The 26,560-nt window shown below is 41.2% G+C and overlaps 1 protein-coding gene and 1 long non-coding RNA gene across 2 annotated transcripts; one reads left to right on the top strand and one right to left on the bottom strand.

Annotated features, from left to right (window-relative positions):
- Positions 1-1,637: 1,637 nt before the first annotated feature.
- Positions 1,638-10,524, bottom strand: LOC116669544 (uncharacterized). Its single transcript, XR_004326798.1, has 3 exons — positions 10,497-10,524; positions 10,179-10,182; positions 1,638-1,771 (listed from the first exon to the last, which is right to left on the bottom strand). It is a non-coding gene; the product is annotated as an uncharacterized LOC116669544 (long non-coding RNA).
- Positions 3,380-25,000, top strand: LOC116669527 (GRB2-associated-binding protein 1-like). The gene is given in 15 exon segments (XM_032499462.1): positions 3,380-3,961; positions 10,957-11,085; positions 11,513-11,678; positions 12,627-12,691; positions 12,693-12,749; positions 12,751-12,821; positions 15,003-15,685; positions 16,917-16,999; positions 17,327-17,436; positions 18,311-18,594; positions 19,257-19,328; positions 21,346-21,460; positions 22,942-23,074; positions 23,447-23,581; positions 24,791-25,000. Coding segments are annotated over 15 exon segments (2,379 nt in total). The 5' UTR covers positions 3,380-3,886; the 3' UTR covers positions 24,992-25,000.
- Positions 25,001-26,560: the final 1,560 nt, after the last annotated feature.

Below are 26,560 nucleotides of genomic sequence, written 5' to 3'. Positions count from 1 at the left end.
TGTTCCCCTGCCCGTAGATGAATCAGAACACAGAACAGAGAGACTGCAGAAGAAAAATATGATCAAGGAGACAATGTCTTCTAAAGTCATCAGACCTGTTGTTCCAAAGGAAAGCAGCCAAACGCAGCCAATGCTGATATTTCTGATTCTGATCCCTCTCTCTCCACACAGGTCAGAATGGGAAAGAGCATCAAGACTATAACTGGTCATGGTCCAAAGAAAGAACCCCTAAGATAATAAATCAACTTGATCCGTGCAGCAGAGGGTGCACCCAAAGAGACCATTTGGCTCCATGGCGACCATGTGGTAGGTGAAGCTGTCTGAGTGACTCGTTGTTGCTGCTGCAGAAGGTGATCATTGGTAGGTAGCCAGGTAGAGGACGCAGAGAGGGGGAAGGAGGAGGAGGAGGAGGATGTTGAGTAGAATGCAGTTTAAATACAGCATGATGAAGCAATACGTGTCGGAAGGGAGGTCAGGAATGAAGAAGGGAGTCATAGGAAGAGTCAACTGTAACTGTATCTGGATGAAAAAAACGCAATAAAATTGTGAAAATTAATGAATTTGTCTACAGTATTGTATCTATCATTCTTGGTGTGCCCCTTTACAGTTTCTGTCAGAGTTTTTAGAAAAACCACTAAGTTAATAAATTATTGATTAGTGCATACACACCTTTACATTTACCATTTTTGCCCAGCTATAATATCTTCAACACATTTTAAACAGACATCTTGTAAAAATAGTTCAAACATCAGATATAGTATTGGTGTGAGTTTTAAACTTATCAACACATCTGATGCGGAAAACATGTACTTGTGTTGTATTTTTATGCAAGCAATGACTGATGCTTATTCAAATCAATGTGAGCACCTGTCTGTATGACCTCATTCAAATGTGAGCCTTGAAGATTACTTTGCATTGTGTTGTTGGACGGCCATGCAAATGACCACATTAAAAATCAATCCTTTTTTTGTCATATGAACTCATACAAGGTATAATTCCAGTGAAATGTTATCCTATCAGCTACTTGAACATGTGCAGGATTAATCAGAAAACAGAATGTGGCCGTCAAATGGGCACAAAGAAAAGCAGTCACCGGGTTGAATGGCACCGGCATTCTGGGATCTAGCCAAGATTTGGCAAAAGGACACCGCGGCTTCAGACATCTGGCTGGAAACAGATGCAGCCACGATACCCTGCAGAAAAACCCCTGTAGGTGTTCAAATCCCTGGGTGCCCCCTCTGATTTAGAGATGGACGCAGTAATAGTATTGCTTGTTAAAGTGATAAGATCAGATTCATATTCTTTCTCTAATGTATCAAACACATCTATTACACGGCACTCAAAGACAACTCACTTTTTTATTTGTGTAATAATTTTTATTGATTTTCCATAAACAATGTAGCATTTTCTACAGCACATAATAAACCAAATATGTACAAACAATATATGGCTGTGTTGTGCAGAAATGAACCAACATGAAAGGTACCCCACACCTCAACCCACCCACCCATCCATCACATAAGACACCTCACTTTTAAAGCTAGTTCAACTGTATCTCACGCTATTTCCTTCTTCCAAAACAGTGGTGAAGAATGCCAAGAGCAAATGCCATCATTGGAGCTTTAGTGTGTAACCTTTGATTAATTCAAGCCATTGCCACATAAGTTACTACAAGGCTAATTAAGACTATGAGCTCCACACAACTCTCTCTGTATTTCTTAGTATAGCTACGTTCAGATGATTGTGACGTGCGGTGACTTTACCGTGCAGGCTACCTTCACTTTCAGCTAACTTCACCGAGAACAATGAGTAAGCTACAGATCACCTATCTGTTTTATATGAGGAATATGAATATTCTGTCTAGCTCAATTAAAAACTCTAGATCTGCAGCACTTCCCCGTTTCGTTCATTTTGTTCAACAACGTGATCTTCACAGGTTCGACTGATGTTACCAGTTTAGACATTAAGTGACTGACCTGCTATTATTACAGACTTAACTAATCACAGACAGTTAGCTGAGTCTGCAGAAGGTTAGCAAGAGGTTAGCAGAGTCGGCAGGAGGTTAAGAGTTAACAGGAAACTGATGAGTTGGTTCCATAGACACTTTTCCAGCGATGGCTAGGCGTTATTGCGCTGCCTCCAACTGAGCTTGACGACGTGGGCAACGTGTCTGAAAGTTGTTAGTCTTCTGGTAGCTGTGCCAAGAGAAATCTCAATCATTTCCAATAAACAAAGACGGAGAGCGTATGCTATATGTCAGGAGATAACATAGACACAGGCAAATTACTGCTAACTAACATGTTAGTTAACATTAGCAATTAAACCTGAACAGCAGATGTAGCTAAGTCAAGACTGTCTGCAAGCTTCTCCTCGTAAAATAGACAATTCAAGATACATTTTGCGGGGGGGCCTCAACTTTTACAACTTTAACCACTGACACAACAGCAGGGTTAATAATGAAAACTAACGTTGATACTAATGAAACATCCCACTCTCTGTCTGATATGTTATTATTTTGCCACTTTGTTGTAAGCATTTGATCAATTATTCAAACTGAGAAAAAATCTACCTTTTATTAAACTTGTAATACTTAGAAAAGGCCACAAGATGTCAACATTTATCTGTAGATTTATCTCAGGAAATCTAATTTCATGATCTGCCATCATTCATCATCCAATCATAACTTAAGTCAATATTTGAAAAATACAAATATTCCCAACAGAAGAGCTGTCACTTAACACTATTTAAGTGTACCACTCATTCTGTGTTAACTATACTGTCTTCCATGGCTCTTTTTTTCTATTGAACTGAATGGTGGGAAATGCAGGATCCAGCTTTTCTGAAGCTTGAGCCATATCAAGGTCTAAAATCCTGAGATGCTGCACCACTTTTGCCCATCCTTCCTTTAATCTTACTCTTGTGAGTGCCTCAACTTTATGGAAGTCAACAGTAGTCTCAGCTTCAGACAGTACACAATACTTGTTTTTCATAAACTACTACTTCTACTCCACTTTCAGAAACGCCTGTGTTCTTCGAGGTAAAATTACACTTTTTGTCAAATGAGTCAGGTGGCTTTGAGCAGAGCGATAAAACCAAAGCTATCTGCTTCTTCAAACTGTAATACACAGACTTATGATAAATAAGTACCGCATTCAACCCTACTTCAAAAGACCCAAACTACCCCTATGTTAGATATCTGGGAACATTTTTCCATAACCGCACATACTGTACACATCCAGATCCACAGGGGGAGTTTCCTGTTATCCTGAGCAGGGGCAGAAGGGGAGGAGTGAGAAGGGAAGAGGAGGGAAAAGTGGGAGGAGAGGAAAGAAGGAATGTCTGAGCTACGCCACAGTGTTTGGTTATCACAGAAACCAGAGAGAGAGACATAGAAAGAGAAAGGGAAGGAAGAGCGACTCTGCTGGAAAGTAGAAACCCTCTCAGGAGGAGGTGTGACTCAGCCGTGGAAGGACTAGCAACTCCTTCACGAGTGGATGGAAACTGCTGGAGTTGTGGATCAATCAACCAAGTTCATTGATTACAGCAGCATTCAAATAATTAGAAGTCTGATCCACTGATTTCAAGATCATTGGACCGGTTGGACGATCGAAAGCCTTTGTGACTGATTTGAAGCCAGATCAACTGCTTTCAGGTCTGACTGGAAGCCTGATCGAGTGATTTCAAGTCTGATCAACCTGATCGAAAACCTGAGAAAGGTCTCGCTCATTTGATGCCTTAATTGACTGATTTCACACTTGATTGATTTAGTCTGATTGAGTGCTTGGAATCCTAACTGTCCTATTGGAAGTCAGTTTTGACATCTGGTTAGAAGCGATTGATTGACTAATTGGAAGCTGTGTTTGAGTGGAGTTCTGCTGGCCCCAGGATGAGTGCAGCAGGGGAGGTGGTGTGCGAGGGCTGGCTCAGAAAGTCACCACCAGAGAAGAAGCTCCGCCGCTATGTGAGTATTTCACTTTTATGTTCAGCTTTTAGCAAAAACAAATATCTCAGAATACGTTTAAAAAAATGTAGAAAGTATCTGTTGCCTTGTTTTATAGTGTTTTTTTTCAGATGTTGACTTAAACACCTGAAGATTAGCTCTTTCTTACTAGCACGTCATTTTTTCAAAAGTTTGAATCATAAATGGATAAAACATTCAGCAGAAAAAGCTGTCTGCTGCTACAGTAATTAATTCATGTTTTAGGTTTACTTTTGTGTATCATAACATGTATTTCTTATCTGTTTGATTCACTTAAATGTTTTGGTTTTTACTAAATTAAAGCACACAACACATAAATAGCATAGCTAGCATGCAGGCTTTCTGGAGTAAAAAGAGACGAATAGATAAATGCAGTGAACTGACGTCTTATATGTATTTGGAGGAATACATGAAAAGCGGCACTTAAGCAACTCGTATCTGCAAATTAGAAGCAGAAACTCAGCTAAAAAAGAGACTTTGTTCATACATGTTTATGTTTGATGGAAACCTGACAATTGTATTTTTAAATACATGGAAGGTGAAGGTGACAATGTTATGGAAATACTAAATAATTTAGGAGTTGCTTACTAGAAAGAGACATTTGCTATGCATGCTTCTGTTTGGTAAAATACTGCATATCCACATAGCTTTCCTTTAGCCGTTGCCAACAGAAACACCTGTTTCTAACTGGCTAAAAAGAAAATCTTACTTTACATCTTTCAAATACTAAAAACTGACAGCCTGCCTATATGTACCAGATACTTTGATACATTTACACAATGTTTAGCTTTATTTGTATGTTGTGTCCCATGTAAACATGTTGAATATTTGACTTAAATGTTCATTTTTAGGAGTTAAAGTATAATCTTCAGCTGCAGTTTGGTTTTTCCTGAATGAATCAACAAAATGGCACAACTGATTCCAATTAGATCGATGGATAGATAGAAAAATAGATTTTTTCCTAGCTTATTTGTCGCCTTGCTTTCCAGTAAACCACACACACACACACACACACACACACACACACACACACACACACACACACACACACACACACACACACGCGCACACTCTGCATGTCTGGCATGCCTCGTGAGATGAGCTAATCTCATCTCTCCTCTACATATTTTTCCCTTAAGCATTATTTCTTTCCATTACTCTGTTGTCTTTTTTCCAGTATACTTTTGTTGCTTTCACTTTTTATTCATTTACTTTCTCTTCCTGCTTTCTTGGTCACTTTCTGGATGCCTGTGTCTGTGGTAAGAAAAGGGTCAAGGCGGAATAAATGGGGCGCAAGAAAAGTTGTTGTTTGAGAGAAGAAGAGAGCACTTCCCCTTACTACCACAGTGTGAAAGAGCAGTCGGTATCTTGCTGATCTGAAACAGAAACCTTTTACATGGATCAAGTGAGTTCTCTCTCTGACAAAATGATGACCTCTTTAATTATGTGGACTCCATTACCCACAACCATTGTTAGTTGACATCAAAGGTAAAAAGAAGAGGCGAGAGAGCCCATTGTTTACACTGTGTGTACATTCAGCTGTGATGGTAAACACAGCACATGTGTACACACACACACACACACACACACACACATCTGGCCAGCTGTGTGTTTACTGTCAACACACACACACGCGCACACACACACCACACACACACACACACCACACACACTCGGAGCAGCATATAATGACCACAGCAGACCAAGTATTGGGCCAGAGCTTGTGGAGCATACCTCATCATACATACACTCCCTTTTGTGTGTGTGTGTGTGTGTGTGTGTGTGTGTGTGTGTGTGTGTGTGTGTGTGTGTGTGTGTGTGTGTGTGTGGTGTGTGTGTGTGTGTGTGTGTGTGTGTGTGTGTGTGTGTTTTGTAAAAACTAATCGCTCTCAGCTGGGCCTAGTTGGGAGGAGGCCTCCCTAAAGATTTAGAAGGTTTAAACGCCCACACACACAGTTAGTTAGTTGAAGGGAAGCTGTATCTATGAAGGTGATAGAGACTGTGTCCTGTCACAGCTTGGATAACTGCCCTGTGTTTTAACCACAGTGTATTTGTGGAACACCAAGGCTCTACAAAGAGCGTGCTAACGTGATTGTCATAGACAAAAGGAAAATGATGGTTCATTAGAACTGGTCACTTTGGCCTCCGTCGAGTACAAGTACTGTACCTTCAAATTGTGAAAAGAAATGGAAATTAATACCCAAAGTGTCTGTTTGACAACAACCACCACAGCTCACAGACTTTGTGGATGAACTTTGATCGGTACAGTTTTCCTTTGCAATGAAGTGATTCAGTGGTTCCCAACCTGGAGGTAGGAACACCTGTATGGAGTCACAAGATAAATCAAACCATTAGTGCACTCAGTCTCAACACAGTTTGCATGGAGTGCTGCTCGGGTGTGTAGAAAGTGTCCTTCTGGTACTCTTCAGTTTGGGGGTCCTACTAGTTTAAAAGGTGGAAGGAATCTGAGGCGCTCGTAATTCATGGCTTAAAAAAAGTCATTAAAACATGCCTATGTGTTTAAGACATTAAGGTCTTCTGTAGAGGCTAAGCCCAAACTCCAAGCCCCTGAGGTGCCTTTCCACTTGTGGAGTAATTGAAGCAATTTTTACCTTTATTGATCAATGAAAGTCCAAGTCATATTTGTAATTGTTTATTTCCATGAGATATAAGTTAACAGTCCAGACAAATTACTGCTTTTATGTATGCTTACGTGGTGTTGCTGTGCGTGTGTGTGTCGCTGTGTGGTCAAAAACTGTATGTGTGTACGGTTCCTATTTATATCAAGGGCTCTAATTGGATCTTAAACCTTCATTAGGGCAATTGACTTCATGATGATGCCCTGAAGAAGGCCTTGAAATCTGTAAGCGTTGGCATGTTTTAATGACTTTATGTCCAAGGAGATATTAAAGGCTTTTTAAACAACTCTCTTGCGTGCCTCGGATGAATATCAAATTGTAAGAGTTATCTCAAGACACTTATACAGATAGAGTAGGTCTAGACCACACTGTCATTTACATAGAGCCCACAATTTCAAAAATGTTCCCATAATAAGTATGCAATATAACATTTAGCAACTTATTTTATATAACCTTGTCACAGTAGTTGGGGAATTTTCCACTTGACTACTATTTCCTCACGTTTGATTGTTACTGAGTGTTGATTTGGGAGTTTCAAGCGATAATAATGAAATTAACACAGGCAAAGGTGAAAGCTGCAGAAACATTGAATTTCAATTCCTTCACAGTATTCACAGACCCTGCTGTAAAATAGAAAGTGTAAGATGCCCGCAGTTCTGAGATGAAGAGGAGGAACAGGTCAGCAAATGAGGAATTGAACACTGGGACGGTTGGTGTTAATTTTGGTCTGGAGGAAGGATGGAGGAAGTGTTATTTTAGAGCCATTGTACCCTCTTCCTGTCAGGGCCGAAGGAGGAAACAAAACAGAAAGAGTAGGTGGGTGAAGACATCAGAGAACGTGTTAAAGAAAAGGAAATTATCATTATTTTTGAAGTTGCTGATATTCAGGCAGCTAAATGAGCACAAATGCGGAGAAAATGCAATTTGTAAAGTGAGCGGCCCAAAATAAAATATTTAGAAAGACCTTCCTGAAGAGATGTTATTACATGGGATTTATGGGTCACACTTTAATTTACGGTACACTAATAAGACATAATTAGTCATGTTTGATCAAATTAGAAATAACATGCTTTTCATCAGACATTAAACAAAGACATATAAATCCTAAGTATACACAATTAGACATGCATCTAAATTATGCTGTAATAACAAACTGCATTTAATGCCATATTAGACCCAAAAATATAAAAAATGATTAATTATGAAGAAATCCCAACTTGTTTAGAGACATTTATTTTGAAATAGTTTCCGTCCATCCTGTTTTATCGGGAGACGTCCTGAAGTCACTGATGGTAAGTTATAATAATACTACTATAACCCTCATAAAACACAATAACTAGATTTAGCTGAAACAGGTTATAAAGGTCATCAATTTAAGTCAATTCCTTCACAGAAGGATAGTCCGGACATGCTTTGTTTACAAATGGATTCAGGACACTTATTAATAATAATTGTTTGAAAATGTTGGAAATTGATTGCAATTTTTAGACATTTTATAACCATTTTTTTTACCGTTGGGCTTCTGTTGAACTCTGTTCAAAAACACTTTCTGGGACCACAGAGGTGAGGGAGGTGAGCACTACACACAATTTATATTCTTTGTGGGTTTTACATTTTCCCGTTTATGCACATTAGTCATACAAAACTATTTTCATCCTTGCTGCTGATGCCCTGCTGCTTTTATTTGTTCAGCGGCCTAAAGATGACTGAGTGAGGGGGGGCAGACAAAAGATACACACACACATACACACACACACACACACACACACACACACTCATCTACTGCCATCTCCTTGTGGCATTTCCTCTTCAGCTACTTCCTCTTCCTGCCTGAGAGAAAGAGGTGGGAAACGTGCACTACAGTGTTCAATTGCGGTGCACTTTGATCACACACACACACACACACACAAACTCAGAGGCATGCCTTTGGAGTCACGTTGGTTTTGTTGAGAAATATTATTAAACATTGGAAGGGATGGATATGTTGGACTTATGGAAACTTACTGGCAAACACACACACACACACCACACACACCCCAACACAGTCTCACGGCAGAAATGGTGAAATGATCAGGTAATTTAATCTATTTGATTCATGTACACACACATTTATCTCTTTTTTTTCGTGACGGTCAGCACGTTTTTTAGAATACCAACCATTGCCCAGCTGTATACAGCGGGACGGGTTGGGTTTAGGAAAAACCCTAACGGGACCCGGAACAACAACGGCGCGGTTAATGCTACGTCATCTTCTCATTGAGAATCGGGCTGTGGTCACAAAAGATTCTTCTCAATGAAATACATAAAAAAACATGCTGACCATCACAAAAAAAACGCGTTTGGGACCTTTTCACAAACTGCCGTGAGACTGGGTTGCACACACACAAGTACCCAGCTCAACAATTTGTTTCAAGTCACTCTTTATCAAACCTGTATCCTTCAGATAATAGTTATGAAGACTAAATAATCTGATTTTTTTAAACGCTGAAACAAAAACACTGAGATCATCGTGTGTGTGTGTGTGTGTGTGTGTGTGTGTGTGTGTGTGTGTGTGTGTGCGCACATGCTGTTCTTAAATTAAAGTCCTTGCTCATGCTCTGCTTCACACGTTTAAATGATCATGATGTGTCTTTCGCTCACACTACCCACACACTTACACTTACCCCTCAAACACACACACGCACAAACACACACACACAAACACACTTACTAAAACACGTGCAAGTGAGTCATGTCTGAAATATGAGTGGATCGCTCATGGGAGATGGACTCTACCCATACTGTATCGCTGAGCGCATGACAACAAGAACCTGAGAGAAGCAACTTGTGTGTGTGTGTGTGCGTAATGTGTGTTGACATTCATTTGCACTGAAGTGTAAAACTTCTGACACGGGAGAGAGACACCAGAGTTAGTTTGTAGAACCCTACCTCTAGTCTAAAGGGTCATTTAAAAGCATTATAAACACCTTTGGGTTGGAGGGTGGAGTGGCTCTTAAACTTTTAGTCTTGTGCAAGTGGGTGGGGATTCTATCAGGACACAGGCTGTTCTCATGAACCATTTAAACATATAACTACAAAAAGTAATACACTATAATTCACATGTGTTCAACACACTTATTGCTGTATGCACCACATTGACTGTCTCTGTATAAGAGTGCGAAGATCCTCATAGGGAGGTGGAGTAGTAATGGAGTTCCTGTTAAGGGGAAAATACAAGACTTTCACTCAGCAAATATGTGTTAGTGCCCTGGGAATACTACTTAAGGGGAGTGGTGTTTTAAGCCAAACCACAAGCTTTTTTATAATCTCAACGACTCTTTTTGGTGCCTAAACTTAACACTTCAGACACGCCATTGCCGCATGACGGTCACCTCTGGTCGGCTTAACTTAACTGAAAGGATTGCAGCCTGACGGTGCCCTGTGCCCGGATCACAGCAACCTTTTCTTTGGCCAAATTTAAAGCTTTAGTGCATGATGTTTTTTTCATAATAATGATCGTCCGTTACATTCGAGCCATTGCCAAATGAGTTGCTACAAAGCTAATAGTTAAGACTGCACACAACTCTCTCTCTTTCAAACTTCTCTCACTATTTAAAATCTTATGTCTACTCAAAGACAACTCACTTTTAAATCTAGTTCAACTGTATCTTACGCCATTTCCTTCTTCCAAAACAGTGGTGAAGAAGACCAGGAGCAATTGCCAGGAGTTCAGTATCATGAACGCTTTAGTGCGTAACTATTTGATATTAATGAACGCCTGTTACATTCAAGCCATTGCCACATAAGTTGCCACAAGGCTAATTAAGTCTATCATCTCCACACAACTCGCTCTGTCTTTCTCAGTATGGCTACGGTCAGATGATTGTGTCGTCCGAAACTCAATGAAGATAATGACCTCTTCTGAAGAGTCCGTCGTGTTTTTTAATCCTGCGTGTCCTCCTTGGCTACTAGTAACTATGTGGAGAAGGGGGGGGGGGGTGAAGCACCATCACGGAAGGCTTGTATCATGTGGATACGCCCACAGTGTTGTTGTCATTATTTAGAATTCCTCATGGGGGAGAAAGAAACTATGCACTGTGGGGGGCAGGATTAGGGGGTTAATGCATAGGTTTTCATACAATATCATGCAAACCTGTTCATAAGAATGTGTTGCAGGGCATTGCAGTAATTCTAATTAATATTTTTTAGCCTGGGTAGGTGAATAGTTTCTTAAAGGTTGAAGGTTTTTTTGTGCACAGATGATATTTTTGTTTTGTTGTCATACAAATAAAAAAGACTAAACCATTCAATCATTTCTTCCCACGTCGTGTTATAATAGCTGTCTCTCGCTGTCTCCAGGCTTGGAAGCGCCGTTGGTTCGTGCTGCGAAGCGGTCGGCTGAGTGGGGAGCCCGACGTCCTGCAGTACTTCAAGAACCAGCAGTCCCGCCGGCCCATCAGGGCCATCAACCTGAACCTGTGTGAACAGGTAAACAAGCCATGCTGGAGGAAAGGTTAGGGGAAGTCTAGCTGCTTGGCCTGATGAGCCAAAAATGTACTTTTTATTGCAATTATTACTTTTTTATTTTAACAAATACTTTTATTCAATTTGTTGATCACTGTTATTGGGACGAGATTCTCTTTAAATGGGGGGCTTGTTTTTTAAAATATATTTGTTTTGTGTATGCATTTATGAAAATGAGTATGCTCTACTGCACAAACTAAAGAAATATGTAGAGTGATAATTAAGTGTCCTTTAAGGCTAAAGTTTCTGTGTTTAATGCTAACTAAATATTATTGCTGCAGAATCTTTAAATGAGTTATTGATTTTGATGAGTAGTTCATTTGTGTGTTTTAGAGATGGCAAACACTCTTCACCTGTCTCCTATCCATCTCTGTTTCCCCCTCTCCGTCAGGTGGATGCCGGCCTGACGTTCACGAAGAAGGAGCTGGAGAGGAGCTTTGTCTTCGACCTGAGGACGGAGGAGAGGACCTGGTACCTGGTGGCCGAGTCTGAGGAGGACATGAACCGCTGGGTGTCCTCCATCTGCCTGCTCTGTGGCTTCAACCCCACTGATGATGGTAGGACAGAGAGAGGGAGGGAAGACGGATGGATGGATGGATGGGTGGGTGGATGGGTGGATGGGTGGATGGATGGTTGGTAGGTAGGTAGATGGATGGGTGGGTGGGTGGTTTGGTGGGTGGGTGGATGGATGGATGGTTGGTAGGTAGGTAGGTAGGTAGGTGGATGGATGGATAGATGGATGGATGGATGAATGGATGGGTGGGTAGATGGGTAGATGGATAAATAAATAGATAGATAGATAGATAGATAGATAGATAGATAGATAGATAGATAGATAGATAGATAGATAGATAGATAGATAGATAGATAGATGGATAGATAGGCAGCACCTTTCTTGTTTTGCCGTGTGGGTTATGGCTGAGTCAGTGTGATAACTGGTGGGAGGAGAGAAGAGAGAGAACATGCAGAGAGAATAGATGACCATAAATGTCCTCAGGACGTCAGTGACTCAGATGTGAAATATATTATAATATCAGATAAGATGGTTTTATGTATGACAACAGCATTGTCTTTTGCAGTCATTTGAACGTTGTCTTTGGTTTTGTGTTGACAGTTTAGACTAATTTTAGCAACAAGAATAAGACTCTTTTCTTAAGGCGATTTTCTAAATGCAACTGTAATTTCCTTTTATGCAGAGATGGAGTGATTTGTGTTTTGAAGCATTGTGCTGTTATGTTGATATTCATGTTTTTTCCACGCCTGGGAATTCATTCCAAACCCATTTCAGTTATAATGCAGTACAGTCCAACACCACCACCAACTCGGACCTGCAAAATCTGCATAAACCCATGTTGATAGGTTGAGCTCAAAAGAAAATATTGCCATTCAGGTTTATCTTATGTCACACTCCAATACCCACAATGCCCTGCAGGGAGACACAGGAACTTGGAAGAGTTTCTCGTAAGTTTTTCCTTTTTTAATTTGAGTGACATTTTTTTCTACAGTCCTGGCGAAACTTCCTGTGTCTGGCTCGTCCTCCATGACAGCAATGACCCCGACCAGTGTCCACTGCCTCAGTCACCATGGTAACAGGGTCAGTCCCACCCCCCTATGACCCGGTGAGTGTGACGAAACCTGGAGCACGATGGAAATGCAGAAGAAGACTACCTGTGGTTATCACACTGCCAGAGTCACATCAGGTAACACACACACTCACACACATACACACACACACACACCACACACACACACAGCGAAATACAGGAAATAAGACAGTTAGTTTCTGTTTTCAGTCTATTTATACATGATTAGAAAAGTTTCAGGGTATACACACATCAATCCTGGAAAAAAGAACAAAAAAAATGTATCGAGAGAACCCAAAATACTACACTTTAATGTACCATTCAGAGCTGATTAAAGCGCTCATATTATGCTTAAAAAGTAAAGGCTGGAGTCCAACAGAGCTGTTTGGAGTAGTTTGTGAACAGTGGTTTCTGTTGGAGATGGTAAATCACTTTGTGGAGGGGGGAGGTTAGGCTTTTTCACTTAAACTTATAACGTGCACAAAAAAGATATATAACACAATAAAGGAAAGGGAAACAACCAAAAAGCATAAAATGAGCACTTAGAGAGTAAATCTTCAAACATCATACACCTTATTGGTCCTCAAACAACTCCACCATGCAAAAGTCTTGAGGACATATAGTGTATTTTATTTCTGCCCTAATCTCTGATCTCACGTGACCAGCTTCTAAATCTCCAACAAAAGTCATAATGACTTAATAATAAGTAATAATAACTTGAGTAATACAAGACAAACCAATAAAATGATAAATGTATAGGTCAGCAAAACAGTTTGTGACTTGAAGGTTTTTATCCGACTACAGAAACCCAGCTGCAGGTAATTCTTCCAGGACTAACAGTCAGAGTTACAGGTTCAGACGTGTTGATTCTCAGGGAGGGGATTAGAGTTTATCTTAGTCAGGATCACACCCACGGATTTCACAAACTTTCATGGGACAAGTCGTTAAAACAGCACCATCAGGCTTATTTTCCTCCTCCTCATTTCAAAATATTTCTATCCGGTGCCGGGTTAGCCCAGTTGGTAGAGGCACGTATATAGAGGTTTACTCCTCGACGCACGTTTTCTCCTCTCGGGTTTGAGTCCAACTTGCGGCCCTTGCATGCCGTTCCCCCTCTCTAAAATATATAAAAAATATATATGCAGCATATATATACATGTATATATCTCACTAGTTGAGAAGTGATGTATCCTTTTCTTGGAGGTGATGTCCCCACTTTATAACTTTTATAACGGTAAATGGAATGAATTCCCAGGCGTGGATAAATAAACTTGACTTGACTTTGACTTTGATAAGGTCTCAAACCCAACAAATCCCCTCATTGCCTGGTTGCTTTTATAGTTATAGTTATAGTGCTGAGTGCTGGCAACACTCAACTCTCGAGCGGTTGGCATATCTTTGAGAGCTGTAGTTATGTCATTTGAAGGAAACCAGATAGGTTTGGTTGTTATGTGCTGAGGTCTGGCACGAAAAAACTGAATTGAAAACTGCAACAGCAACTTAGATTTCTAGATAGATGGATGGATAGATAGATAGATACATAGATAGATAGATAGATGGATGGATAGATAGATAGATAGATGGATGGATGGATGGATGGATGGATGGATGGATGGATGGATGGATGGATGGATAGATAGATAGATAGATAGATAGATAGATAGATAGATAGATAGATAGATAGATAGATAGATAGATAGATGATTTTAGTAATCCAAGGGGGGAAAACTTAGGTGTCACAGCCAGGTACCTTAAAATACTACATAAAAACACTACTAATAAAACTTTAGTGGGTAATTTTGATATTAATGAATGTCCGTTACATTCAAGCCATTGTCAAATGAGTTGCTACAAAGCTAATTAACACTATCAGGTCCACACAACTCTCTATGTATTTCTCGATAGGGCTTTGTTTAGAAACTGGTGTCATCCGGCGACCTTCGCACGCAGAATCTAGAGTGAAGATGATGACCTCTTCTGAAGAGTCCATCACATTTTTTTAATGCTCCGTGTCCTCCTTGGCTACGAGCAGCTGCGTGGAAGAGTGGTGGGGGCTGTGCACAATCACGGAAGGCTTGCATCATGTAGACGCGTTGACAATTTTGTTGTCGTTACTTAGAATTCCTCATTGGGGGGCGACAGAAACTACGTACTATAGCTTTAATACAGTTCAGTACAAGATACCGTAAAACGATACAATCATTACATGACAACGATTACATTGAGAATTGTTTACTGTATTTTTGGTGGACTGAAATCCTGATGGAACTCTCTGTCTCTCTCTCTGTCTGTCTCCAGGGCTCCTTTAGGTTCCTCCACCTCTCTTGAAACCGACTACAACGACAGCCTCTACCCTCCTCCCTCCAACAACTCCTCCTCCTCTTCTTCCTCCTCCTCTCCTTCCCTCCTTCCTAATGGCCTCCCACTTCCATCCTCCTCCTCCTCCTCTTCCTCGGGCTTCAGGGCAGCCCCTTGGACCGTCGCCTCCATGACGGGCCCTTTCAGCCAGTCTCTGGATGCCAGCATGACATCTGACCTGCAGAGACGAGCCAATAAAACTCGTTGTCACCCGTCTCCCCATCCTAGGAAGCACTCCCTGGACATCCACCTTCGACCCGTTGTGATACCTCTCAGCGATGACACACACTCTGCAGTGCATCCGAATACAAACTCAAACACCACCAGTGGTTACCAGATCCCTCGTCCGGCATCTGCCCTGCAATCACGACTCCATCACCGCCGATGTTCTACCCCAAGTGTCGACTCCATAACCCAGGCGGAGCTCCATGCCTCCACCCCGACTGCTCCTCCACGCCCGCCCAAGCCTCACACCATACCATCCCAGGGAGAGGGCTTAGGTGTGGGCACCAGGTCAGCCACGCTCCCCCGATCCACCTCGGAGCCAGAGAGGAGGGATGGATATCTGGAGGGAGGGCTGCCGAGGAGCAACACTATCACTACGTCAGGACACGCACACACAGGTTAGAAGACTGCAGTCTGTCTGCTGATTATTTCCTTTTATATAAAGAGAAAGAGGAATTTGATTCAGGGAGAGTTGTATTCATGCGAGTTGTGTACCACTGTGCCAATTTATGGGAAGAAGCTACAGGCAAAAACATTATTTTGAGATTTGGGGCTATTTTGCTTCTAAAGAAATGTGTTTTATCAGACAAATAACATCCAATATACACATTTTGATGTTTATTTTACCACACTTTGTTTACCTGAGTCTATACATTTCTCCTAAATTCACACTTGTGCCACTAGTGAGTAGAAAAACTCCACAACAAGCTGTCACATATACGCATAAACCTAACATATTCTTACCTAAAAATTTGTAACGGCTCATATATTGCTGAGCATTTGCCTCTGAGTACATCTGGCTTTGGTGTGGAGGCGTGTTAGGCTCCATCTGATGAATTTGAAGTCCCATATCCCCTGACAAAAATCGTTGTTTTGGTATGTATGAATCAGTAGTATTGTGGAAATACTGTATGTATTGTTCTGTGGAGAGCTCCATCGTCACTTTCTGCCAGCGGAGCGTTTTAAACCTGGCACCTCAGAGGAGATCAAGCGGCTTTATTGTGCAGAACTGGCAGCGTTGATGGATTATATCCTCACAGCTGAGACAATGTGTGCCTGTTTGTTTCATTAATGAGACATGAACTTTGCCCCACAACACCACAAAGACATTTTTTCAGCCAGATTCTCCAATGTTCTTTCATGATGGAGACAAAGCCGCCTCAGAGAATAATCAGGACAACAGTCTCTGTATACATACATCTCTCTACATGCTCGGACATGATGCTTTCTGCAAAAATATTTGCTTTCTTAGTATAAGCTCCTTTTGTCCATCTACATTCAGATCTCGTCAAGCTCTGTTTCCACTCTGTCAGCAATAGGTCTTGAAGCTGCACAAATGTTCCGCCAATAGGTTGCATTTGATTTGCACACCGTCATAGTGGGTAATATGCTGCATGTGCAGGTCTTCTTGTGTAACATTTAAAGGAATAAATTGACATTTTGGGAAATGAACTTGCTTTCTTGCCAAGAATAAGATGAAAAGATGGAAACCACTTTCAGAATCAATCTTCTAACTCTCAGCAAAATAAGCATCTTTCCCCAAAATGTTGATCTAGTATCCTTTTTTCAGTGCTCTGAGCTTCATGTGGTTTATGTTTTTTTTAGTTTATATACTTCTTTGTTTTTCAGGTTGTGACTCTTTTTACATCCCTCGGTCTCTGTCCGACCGAGCAAGCATGTTTGAGTTCAGCGAGAGCTTCAACAGCTACTTTGTGAGTTTAAACTTTTTAAACCTCAAGAGCAAAATACAACAGATGTTCTGTCAACCCCTATTTTACATTCAATCATTTTCTATCTGTATCATTTCAAAATCTATCTATCTATCTATCTATCTATCTATCTATCTATCTATCTATCTATCTATCTATCTATCTATCTATCTATCTATCTCTGTAGAAATGTAAAGGCAGTACAATTAGATATAATAATGTACAGATATTTAAAACTGGGATCTTTGTGTGTGTGTGTGCATCTTTTTTAATCTCTCTCTCTCTCTTTCTCTTTTTCTCTCTATCTCTCTCTCTCTCTCTCTCTCTCAGTTTAATAAAGGCATGGTACCTCTGGGGAGTGTTTGCTCTGAGGATGATGATGTGGATGAAAACTATGTTCCCATGAGCGCCGCCACCACTGAGCCTCCTGTCGCACCAAGGTCGGTCTCAAGATACGTGATATGATAAACACGTGTTCATCTAATGATTTGGTTTTAAAAGACTGTACTTTCTAAACTTAAAAAAAAGCATTTTTGTGTTGTCTTTTTAAAACAATACAAACAATATGTTTATTTTTGTAAATATGTAGACTATGTAAGAGTCCTGACAATGACACCTAGGAGAGAAGCTACATGTTAATGAAATGTGAATGAAACTATTTCAAAGTGTATACCTCTAAATAACACTGAAACCACCGAAGAGGTCCCTAAAAAAACCTAACAACCCAAACATGGGCTCCTTGAACTCATTCAAACATCCTTGACGAACACTGAAAATGTCTTTAAGATCCTCAGGAGTCCAACAGAGAACCGTTCGCACCTTCATGAACTAGTGGAGAAACTTCTTTCAAGATTTAAACCTCTAAAGAAGTGGGTCAAATACACAAAAAAGTAGACTTAAACCTCTTTTAGCAGTTCTCCCTCTCCCCTTTTTGTCACACTGTTAATGCATCCACAGAACAGCCAATAGTAACGCTCGCTCTCACTCTGAAATGACCTGTGATTGGCCGAAGTCTTCTGCCACGGCTAGATTATCTAAAGCCTGAAAACAGAGCCAAGAGAGGTGCAGAAGTCTGTTTTTCTTTCAGCCCATTTGAATTACAATATGCTGAAAGATTTTTATTTTAAAGTTATTACATTATTATGGAATTTTCTGCCTATCACAGCATTAAAGACATATACACTTCCTTTATGGAACAGTAATATAGAATCCCTTATTGATCCCTGGACTTTCCTGGCATCTATTTTGAAAGAAGTAGGTCCTAAGTTTCTTCTTTCTTTTTTCCAATTTCTACTTCTTCTTCACATGTTCCAGGGTGCATCCACTTCCTCCCTCTGACTCCTCTGTCCAGCTCCAGGATGCCAACTATGTCCCCATGACCCCCATCCCCCCTTCCCTTCCCGTCCATCCCACCCCTGCCACAGACGACCTAGCCTCCCTGGGAAGGCAAGTCCCCCCACCCGCCCACCTGGGTTTTCGTAATTCCCCGCTGACTCCCGCCACTCCCGGCACCCCGCCGCTCAAGAGAAACACCATGAACCCTGAGGTGAAGGCCATGCCCCCTCCCATCCACCGCAACCTGAAACCACAACGCAGAGGTGAGGGGCAGCCCGTCACGGAAATGTGATATTTAATCCTTTCACTGTCTCTGTCAAACATATCAGAACTGTGACATAAAAAGATTACATGATATGATTACAAGAAAGCTTTCAGTGATTAGAAGTTTAACAAATTTCAAATTTCAGTGAGAAAGTCAGCAAGCTGCAGCACACCAATACCTTTAATTAAATTACATTGGAATTCAGGCTATATCTGTCTAACCCAAAGAAGGAATTAATCACTTTATGAAGACATTTTTGTTGTTCTGGTTGGTGGCTGTGGCTCAGTGGAAGAGTGGTTGCCTGCCAATTGGAAGGTTGGTGGTTCAATTCCTGGCCCTGCAGTCCTATGTTGAGGTTTCCTTGGGCAAGACACTGAACCCCGAGTTGCCCCCGATGCTGCGCCATCGGAGTGTGAATGTGTGTCAGTGTTTATCTGATGCGCAGGTGGCAACCTCGGCCACGGTGTATGAATGTGTGTGAATGGCTGAATGTTCCTCTACTATGGAAAAGAGCTTTGAGTAGTCGTTAAGACTAGAAAAACGCTATATAAAATACTGCACATTTACAAAATCAAACGTAAATTCTGCAGGCTAACAGAATGCGTTCCCATTGATTGGAGCAGCATGTTCAATGCTTTCTGATGTTGTGAATCACTGCAGGAGTCAGTGGCGGTCAGCCTGCAGAGAGAACGGACGTCCAGACTGCTGGAGAGTCGACGCACAGGACAAGAGGTACCAACTACTATCTGGGCTGAGGACCCAGCACACGACACAAACTGAAACTGGAATCAGCATCACCTCTTTAACAGATTACTTATTAGGGGAGAGGGATTGGTTGTCACACTGCTTCTAACAGCTACACTAGAGGCCACTGGTATTATCCTGTCATCCTTCTTGTTTTGTGGAACACACACAAAACATTAAGGTGAGGAGATGCTTTGTGATGTTTATTACCCTGCGATGGCGGTGGGATACTAATTTCAAGGGAAGACCTTAAGCTTTCATTTAATGTAGGAAAGACTACTGAAAGACGTTTTAATGATGAGCAACTCACACAAGAGTAAAACAGTGTGACAACCAAGCCCGGTCTCCCCTACTTAAAGCGCCTATATTCTGCTCATTTTCAGGTTTATAATTGTAATTTGAGGTTGTACCAGAATAGGTTTCCATGGTTTCATTTTCAAAAAACACCATATTTTTGTTGTAGTGCGTATTGCTGCAGATCCTGTTTTCACCCTGTGTGTTTAGGTCTCTGTTTTACCTACAGAGTGAGACATCTCACTTCTTTACTATCTTTGTTGGGAGTCGCACATGCTCAGTAGCTAGGTAAGATCACATCAGCTAGATAACTCTTTCTCCAACTTTGGGCAGTACAAGGCCGGATTAGCTGGGAGACTTCTGTAGTTCACCCTAGTTTAGAAGATAATGGTGAAAGCACCAGAGACACAATAAAAACCCAAATTGAAGAAAATGTGTTTTTTTCACAATATGGACACTTTAACAGATTCTTCTTGGTAATAGCACTTTGACAATATAAGCTTGATTTAGAGCTTTCCAACCACATGTCATCAGTCCTGATCAGCAGCTGGAGCAACCGTGCAAACGTCATTCCTTCATAGAGCATGTGAGATGCGGTTTCAGAAAGTTTAAACTTGAAGACGAGCTAATACATTCCAATAACATGATAGGGGATTGGTCTTTGACTCTTTTAGTTAATAAATGCATCAAACAATGCCTCGCCCATCACTAATTCCAGTTAACTTTTTTGTTAACACAGAAATAATTCCCGTTTCTGCTCAGTCCCCTTCACTGGATTCTCTCTGACTCTGTAAAACACATTTCTGTCACCGCTTTTTCAGTTAACATCTGAAATGTCTGGGATTTCTGTTCCCGAATTAGCTGACTGTTTCTTCTCTGTCGGTGGCTCTCACTTTTCTCTCTTCATATTCCCTCCCCGAGTCTCTCCCTTTTTGTCACTTCTCGTATCACTCGTTCCACTTCTCTCACGCCTCTTTTTAGTTTTAATTATTCACCTTCTTCCACTTTGCTCGACAAGGCTGCAACACAATGACCTGACAGCAACACACACACACACATACATAAAGCTGTAGAATAGAAACTTACATTAATTATTAGTAAAGGTTCCCAGTTAGGGAGCTGCGTCCAAACGCTGCTGCTGTTAGTTACAGTAGTAAAAACTTTTCATTTTCAAACATGAAAAGCTTTATTAGTATTTTATTTTTTGAGATTCCAGACATCAGGCCCTCTAATCTCTTCCCTTACAAATCCCCTGATCTACCAAACTGGAAATAGCGTACTTTTGTTTTTTGTTCCGTTGTTCTTTATTTGTGGGTGAGATGGCAGCAATGAACACACAGTATGCTCCACTAGTTTATGTTTTACTTTTCTCTATTTTGCGTAAAACATCCTCATGTTCTTAAAAAATCTCTCTCTCTCTCTCTCTCTCTCTCTCTCTCTCTCTCTATCTCTCTCTATCTCTCTCTATCTCTATCTCTCTCTATCTCTATCTCTCTCTCTATCTCTCTCTCTATCTCTCTCTCTCTATCTATCTATCTCTCTTTCTCTCTCTCTATCTCTCTCTCTCTCCTCTCTCTCTATCTCTCTCTATCTCCTCTCTCTCTCTCTCACTCTCTCTCTCTCTCCTCTCTCTCTCTATCTATCTCTCTCTCTCTCTTCTCTGTCTATCTCTCTCTCTCTATCTCTCTCTCTCATCTCTCTCTCCCTCTCCTCTCTCCTCTCCCCCTCCAGGGAAACCACTCCACTGGACACACTTCAATGCAGCAGGATTGGCAGGAAGTCCCGCCCCCTGTTCGCTCACCTGTCACTCGAACCTTCACACGAGAGTAAGTGTGTGTGTGTGTGTGTGTGTGGTGTGTGTGTGTGTGTGTGTGTGTGTGTGTGTGTGTGTGTGGTGGTGTGTGTGTGTGTGTGTGTGTGTGTGATGTTTTATTGCTGCATCAACAGAAAACTATAATTCACTTTAATTTCATGTCTACCACCCAGCCAGAGAGGTTTGATGTGTTAATATCTGAGCAGTTATAATATGATACCTGTAAAATAATATCTCTGCTGCCCCCCTGTGGTGCTGGCAGAGCACTGCAAGCTGTAACTGATAAACAGATTTAATAGAAGATGTACAGTACGGAAACCCCCCCCCCCCCCCCAGCTGAGGGAAGAAAAACTAAATTGTGCGCACAGAATACAAATATGTTCCCTCGTTTTAATAAACACGAGCAAAGTAGGAAAGATATTCACAGATTCAAACTTCTGGGATTAATTACTTTATAGCAAAATGATATTAAATCACAAATGATGCATCTTTCCTAACATAGTAAGGTTAACAATGAGCTACAAACACATTTTTATCAAAACAAGCCATCCTCCAACCTGGAGAAGTAAGATTGGTCTCTTGTAACAGGCGATGTGTTTAGGGACCGTCTGTAAACTACAGCACCAACACCAAAATATCTAATAATGTAATGATTAAATAAGGTAGTGTCTCCAAACTGACCTCAATTATAACTTGTCTCCTCCTAGTCTTACTACAGCACTTACTGTTAAAAGATAAGTATTTGAGATATGTATTATGTGTGCACGGTGTTTCTTAGATGGGGGGGGGGAGGGGGGCTCCGTAGTTTGGTAATACAGATTAACAGCAGAGAGATTAAGAGATTAAACCAGAAGCAGTAGAGCCTGTATAGAAGAAAAACTTTACCCAAGCTGCTAAACTCAGAAAAGAATGAGACATGAACACTGACTATTATATAATCTACAATGTTATGTGAAATGATGAAAAAAGGAATTCATAGATTGTATTAGTAATTAACAATATAAAGAAAACCTTGATTTAGTAATATATTTTTGTCATTGGTTAATTCATACATATTAGTTTAAGGCTCTAGATAATCGATTAATGTTCCAGTTAGTCTCTTATGACCTTCACAGTTTCTAATGCTTAAAAAGACCAGAGGCTTTGGTCCAGAACCCAGAATATGAAAGTTACTATAAAGCTAAAGACAAGGAGAAGCAGACTGTTTGGATTCTTTACTTAATGATAACTTAATTGATTATCTAAAAGGGTTTCATTTGGTATTGATCAACTAGTCAATTAATTGACTAATCGTTGAAGCTCTACAGACGGAGCCAGACAATGTTTGTCAGAGTTGTTGGTGAAAGTAACGTTCTAAAAGCAAAATCAACTAATACATAAAATGTATTCATTAAGTTAATTGTGTGTGTGTGTGTGTGGTGTGTGTGTGTGTGTGTGTGTGTGTGTGTGTGTGTGTGTGTGTGTGTGTGTGTGTGTGTGTGTGTGTCTCAACAGTCCGTCCACTCATCGGACCACCAGGCCACCCTCTGCTCACAGCTCGTCCCCCTCCTCCGACTCCGATGACACTGATGACAGTTACGTCGCCATGACGACAGCTTCCAACCTCAGTTTAAGCGCCGGCGAGCCAGTAAAAGCCTACTTTGTTTTCCTTCCTTCCTTCCTTCCTTCCTTCCTTCCTTCCTTCCTTCCTACCTACCTACCTACCTACCTACCTTCCTTCCTTCCTTTTTTACAGCCTTCTTCCTATCCATCATATTTCCTTTCATGCCTCCTTACTTCCTTTCCTCCTTCCCTTCTGATCTAATTCATTTCGGCCCAGTTTTTTCCCCATTCATTTGCTTCTTTCCTTTCTTTCTTTCTTCCTTCCTTCCTCCTCTTTCTCTACCGTCTCCTTTTAATGATGGCTATGCTTAACTAAATATTGTGTGTGTGCGTGTGTGTGTGTGTGTGTGTGTGTGTGTGTGTGCGTGTGTGTGTGTTTGTGACTGTGTGTGGACAGTCTCTGAGGCTCATGCTGCACCGGGCCTCAGAGGGCGGAGTCAGCAGCCCGTTGCTACGGCGAGCCAGAGGCGACAAACAGGTGGAGTACCTGGACCTGGACCTCCACACTGGGCGATCCACTCCAACAAGACAGGTGACACCGCTCGCTCTCCTCTCTGCGATGGTCGCACAAGTCACAAAAGTATTGTGTAGTATTTAAAATACTGTTATATATTGTGCAGCCATGTTTGCATGTAGGTCCTTTTGATTGTTTTGGTTATAATCTTCCAATGATTGGTCATTTGAGTTAGAAATGATCATTGATGTCTGGTGGGAGGTGATCCACCAGAGGGAGCCAAGTTGAGACCGTTTCTTCCCATAAAATCAACACTTTCTTCACATTTTTAACGTTTTAACGTTTTTAATGTTGTCCTCCGGTCAAATGGACTACTCAAAATAACATGATTGATTCCACACAACGCTCTTTGGCAAGTTTGTACCTCTACTTTTTCTAATTTGGGGGTGCCTTATTCAATTTTATAGCATTTGAAAAACAAGTTGAAGTGGTTTTGAAATAGTCTTGATTAAAAGTTGACATATTCCAGTCTGTTATTCTCTATCAACATACTTTCCTTTAATTATAGTCTAAATAACTCCTAATTTCTGCTTTTCTAATGCAAAAAATAGGTATCATTTCTCATAAACGAGGTTTAATGACAGTAAAATCCAAAAATAACTGTGAAACTAAAGTTAATAAGTTAGTGTTACATGTCCCGTTTGTTCTGGACACACTCTCCGCACTCTTTTTTGCTACAAACTCAGTGACAAGTGACGATTCTCTCCGACCAACCAGCAGTCTGCAGGCTTGCACGTCACCTTTTGGTATCGCCTTGGCTCGCTTGGAACCTCGACTGAGGCAGTACTAAAAAAAGTACCTGGTAGCGGGTCCCAGGGACTTTTTTTTGTAATGGAAAACCAAAAAAGGCGAGTAGAGGCGATTCGAGGCGAGTCGAGTAGATACCACGCAGTGGAAAACCGCCATTAGTGTTGAAAACGTCAAAAAAGCGAGATTTTATTTTTTTTAAAAAGCGTCAAAAGTGACAAAAAGGGCCAAAAACGTAAAAAAAAAAAGTTAAAAACATTGATTAAAAGCGTCAACAAAAGTGTTGATTTTGACGGGAAGACACGAGGGTTAAGTACTAAAAAGACCTACTTATTGTTCACTGATTTCCTCTGATGTTTTTTGTGAGATGTGTGACACATAGCTTTGTCATTGTCATCTTCATTGCACAATTCTTTTCTTCAATGCTTGCTTCGATAAATGAATATACCAAGTGATAAAAATACACTTTACCACAACCAGAAACGCAGCACGGCAGAAGGTGGAGGCGGTGGCGTCGGGGGTGGTGGCAGCGAGCAGACAGCAGCGGGCGAGGAGTGTGCACGGGGCGCGCGTACACGTGTGGACTACGTGGTGGTGGACCCCAAAAGAACCAAGGCCCTGAGGAGCACCAGAGAAGCATGGCATGATGGGAGGATGTCCACGGAGAAGGAGAAATGCTAGAGATGCACACACACACACACACACACACACACACACACACACAGAGTCACGCTGTTCTCAAGCAGCACCGAGTTTTTGCTTAGAAACCAACACATTCCTCACTTCCCTTCTCCTTTTTTAACATGCCAACGACTCAAACCCCTGTTAGATACTCCTGCAGTCATTCAAAGTCATTTGTCAAGAAGAAGAAAAGCAGAAAGATGTCGGTGACAACAGCTGTACGGTGTGATCAGCTGGGTCGAAACTCCAAACTCAGAATGCTCAGTTTCACATTACCGCGACGATGAAGTACTCAGACTTTGTCGAGGGGTGACGATCAACGCATTAGTGTTTTTGTTTTATGGAAAGCGATAGGAGGAAAACATTTTGTGACAATACACTCATCCACAGCATGTCAAACGTGGTTCTGCATCAACATATGTTGGGTAACGTTAGCTTCAATCCAGCTTCACTTAGTCAGAGAAACTAAGGATCTGCAACTCCAGCTGAGATTTTTATTTTTAAACTAGATTTCTTCCTCAGCTTCTTGGCATCAAAGAAATGTTGTAGAGATACAAGAGATAGAGTTATTATTCTCTAAACATCATGTTTCCTGCTGAAACGATGAAAACGATTGTGGGTGAATCAAATGATTAACAAATCCGAATAAATATCAGTGATTGTTTGTGTGTGTGTGTGTGTGTGTGTGTGTGTGTGTGTATGTGTGTGTGAGATCATCCCGGGCAGACTGTGTGCAGCGAATGATTGTGTCAAATCCAAGCTGTAATGCTACTGCTGAATCATTTCTCTGATTGTGATGCCAGTAATAACGGTTAATAAATGAGTCAACACTTCACATTACTCTGGGCTGCTGGTGTGTTTTCAGTCCAGTCAAGAGACAAGTACAAGTAGATCCGGTCAAGTTGTTGTGATTCATCTTGTAGGGAACATTAATGTCTGTAATAGTTGTCAAGACATTCCACTTCATATCACAGGTTAAAAAAAACACAACAGGATTAATCATCATTAATCATCAGTCATTAGACTTGAGAACGTTGTTGTCCCATCCATGAACAAGTACACCGGGGTGCTCAGCGTCTGATTTGACATAGAATGGCTTGTTTTTTCCCGATAGATCAAGATACATAACCTGTTTTTGGTGTAAATATTATCCTATTATTAGTTTCACTTGGCAAACACTTCCTCCACAGCGCTGTGGAACAGGGTCCGGCTAGTCCACGCAGCAACGTGCTCTGGTTTATTGGCACTTCAATTTAAACCAACCACCATCATCTCCAGACGGAGCAACGGTGTCTCTGCAAAATAGCCTCGGGAAGGAACTTGCTTTCCAAAAGTTTTATTCGTAAAACTCCGATTGGACAGATAGTCTAGCTAGCTGTCTGGATTTACCCTGCAGAGACCTGAGGACCAGGTAACCATAGTCCTCAGAAATCCACCGGAGGTTAAAATCCCAACACAAAGAAAGCAGAAGGTACCTGAGACCCAAGAAAGAGTGAAATCGGATCAATCGCGGATGTGGAACGACGTGGATATAGACTGGCCTATGATTAACGCTGTTAATAACAATTA

The sequence above is a fragment of the Etheostoma spectabile genome, chromosome 19, assembly GCF_008692095.1.
Source record: "Etheostoma spectabile isolate EspeVRDwgs_2016 chromosome 19, UIUC_Espe_1.0, whole genome shotgun sequence".
Classification (NCBI taxonomy): Eukaryota; Metazoa; Chordata; class Actinopteri; order Perciformes; family Percidae; genus Etheostoma; species Etheostoma spectabile.
The sequence above is the reverse complement of the archived record's forward strand: the minus strand, read 5'-3'. Positions and strand labels throughout refer to the sequence as shown.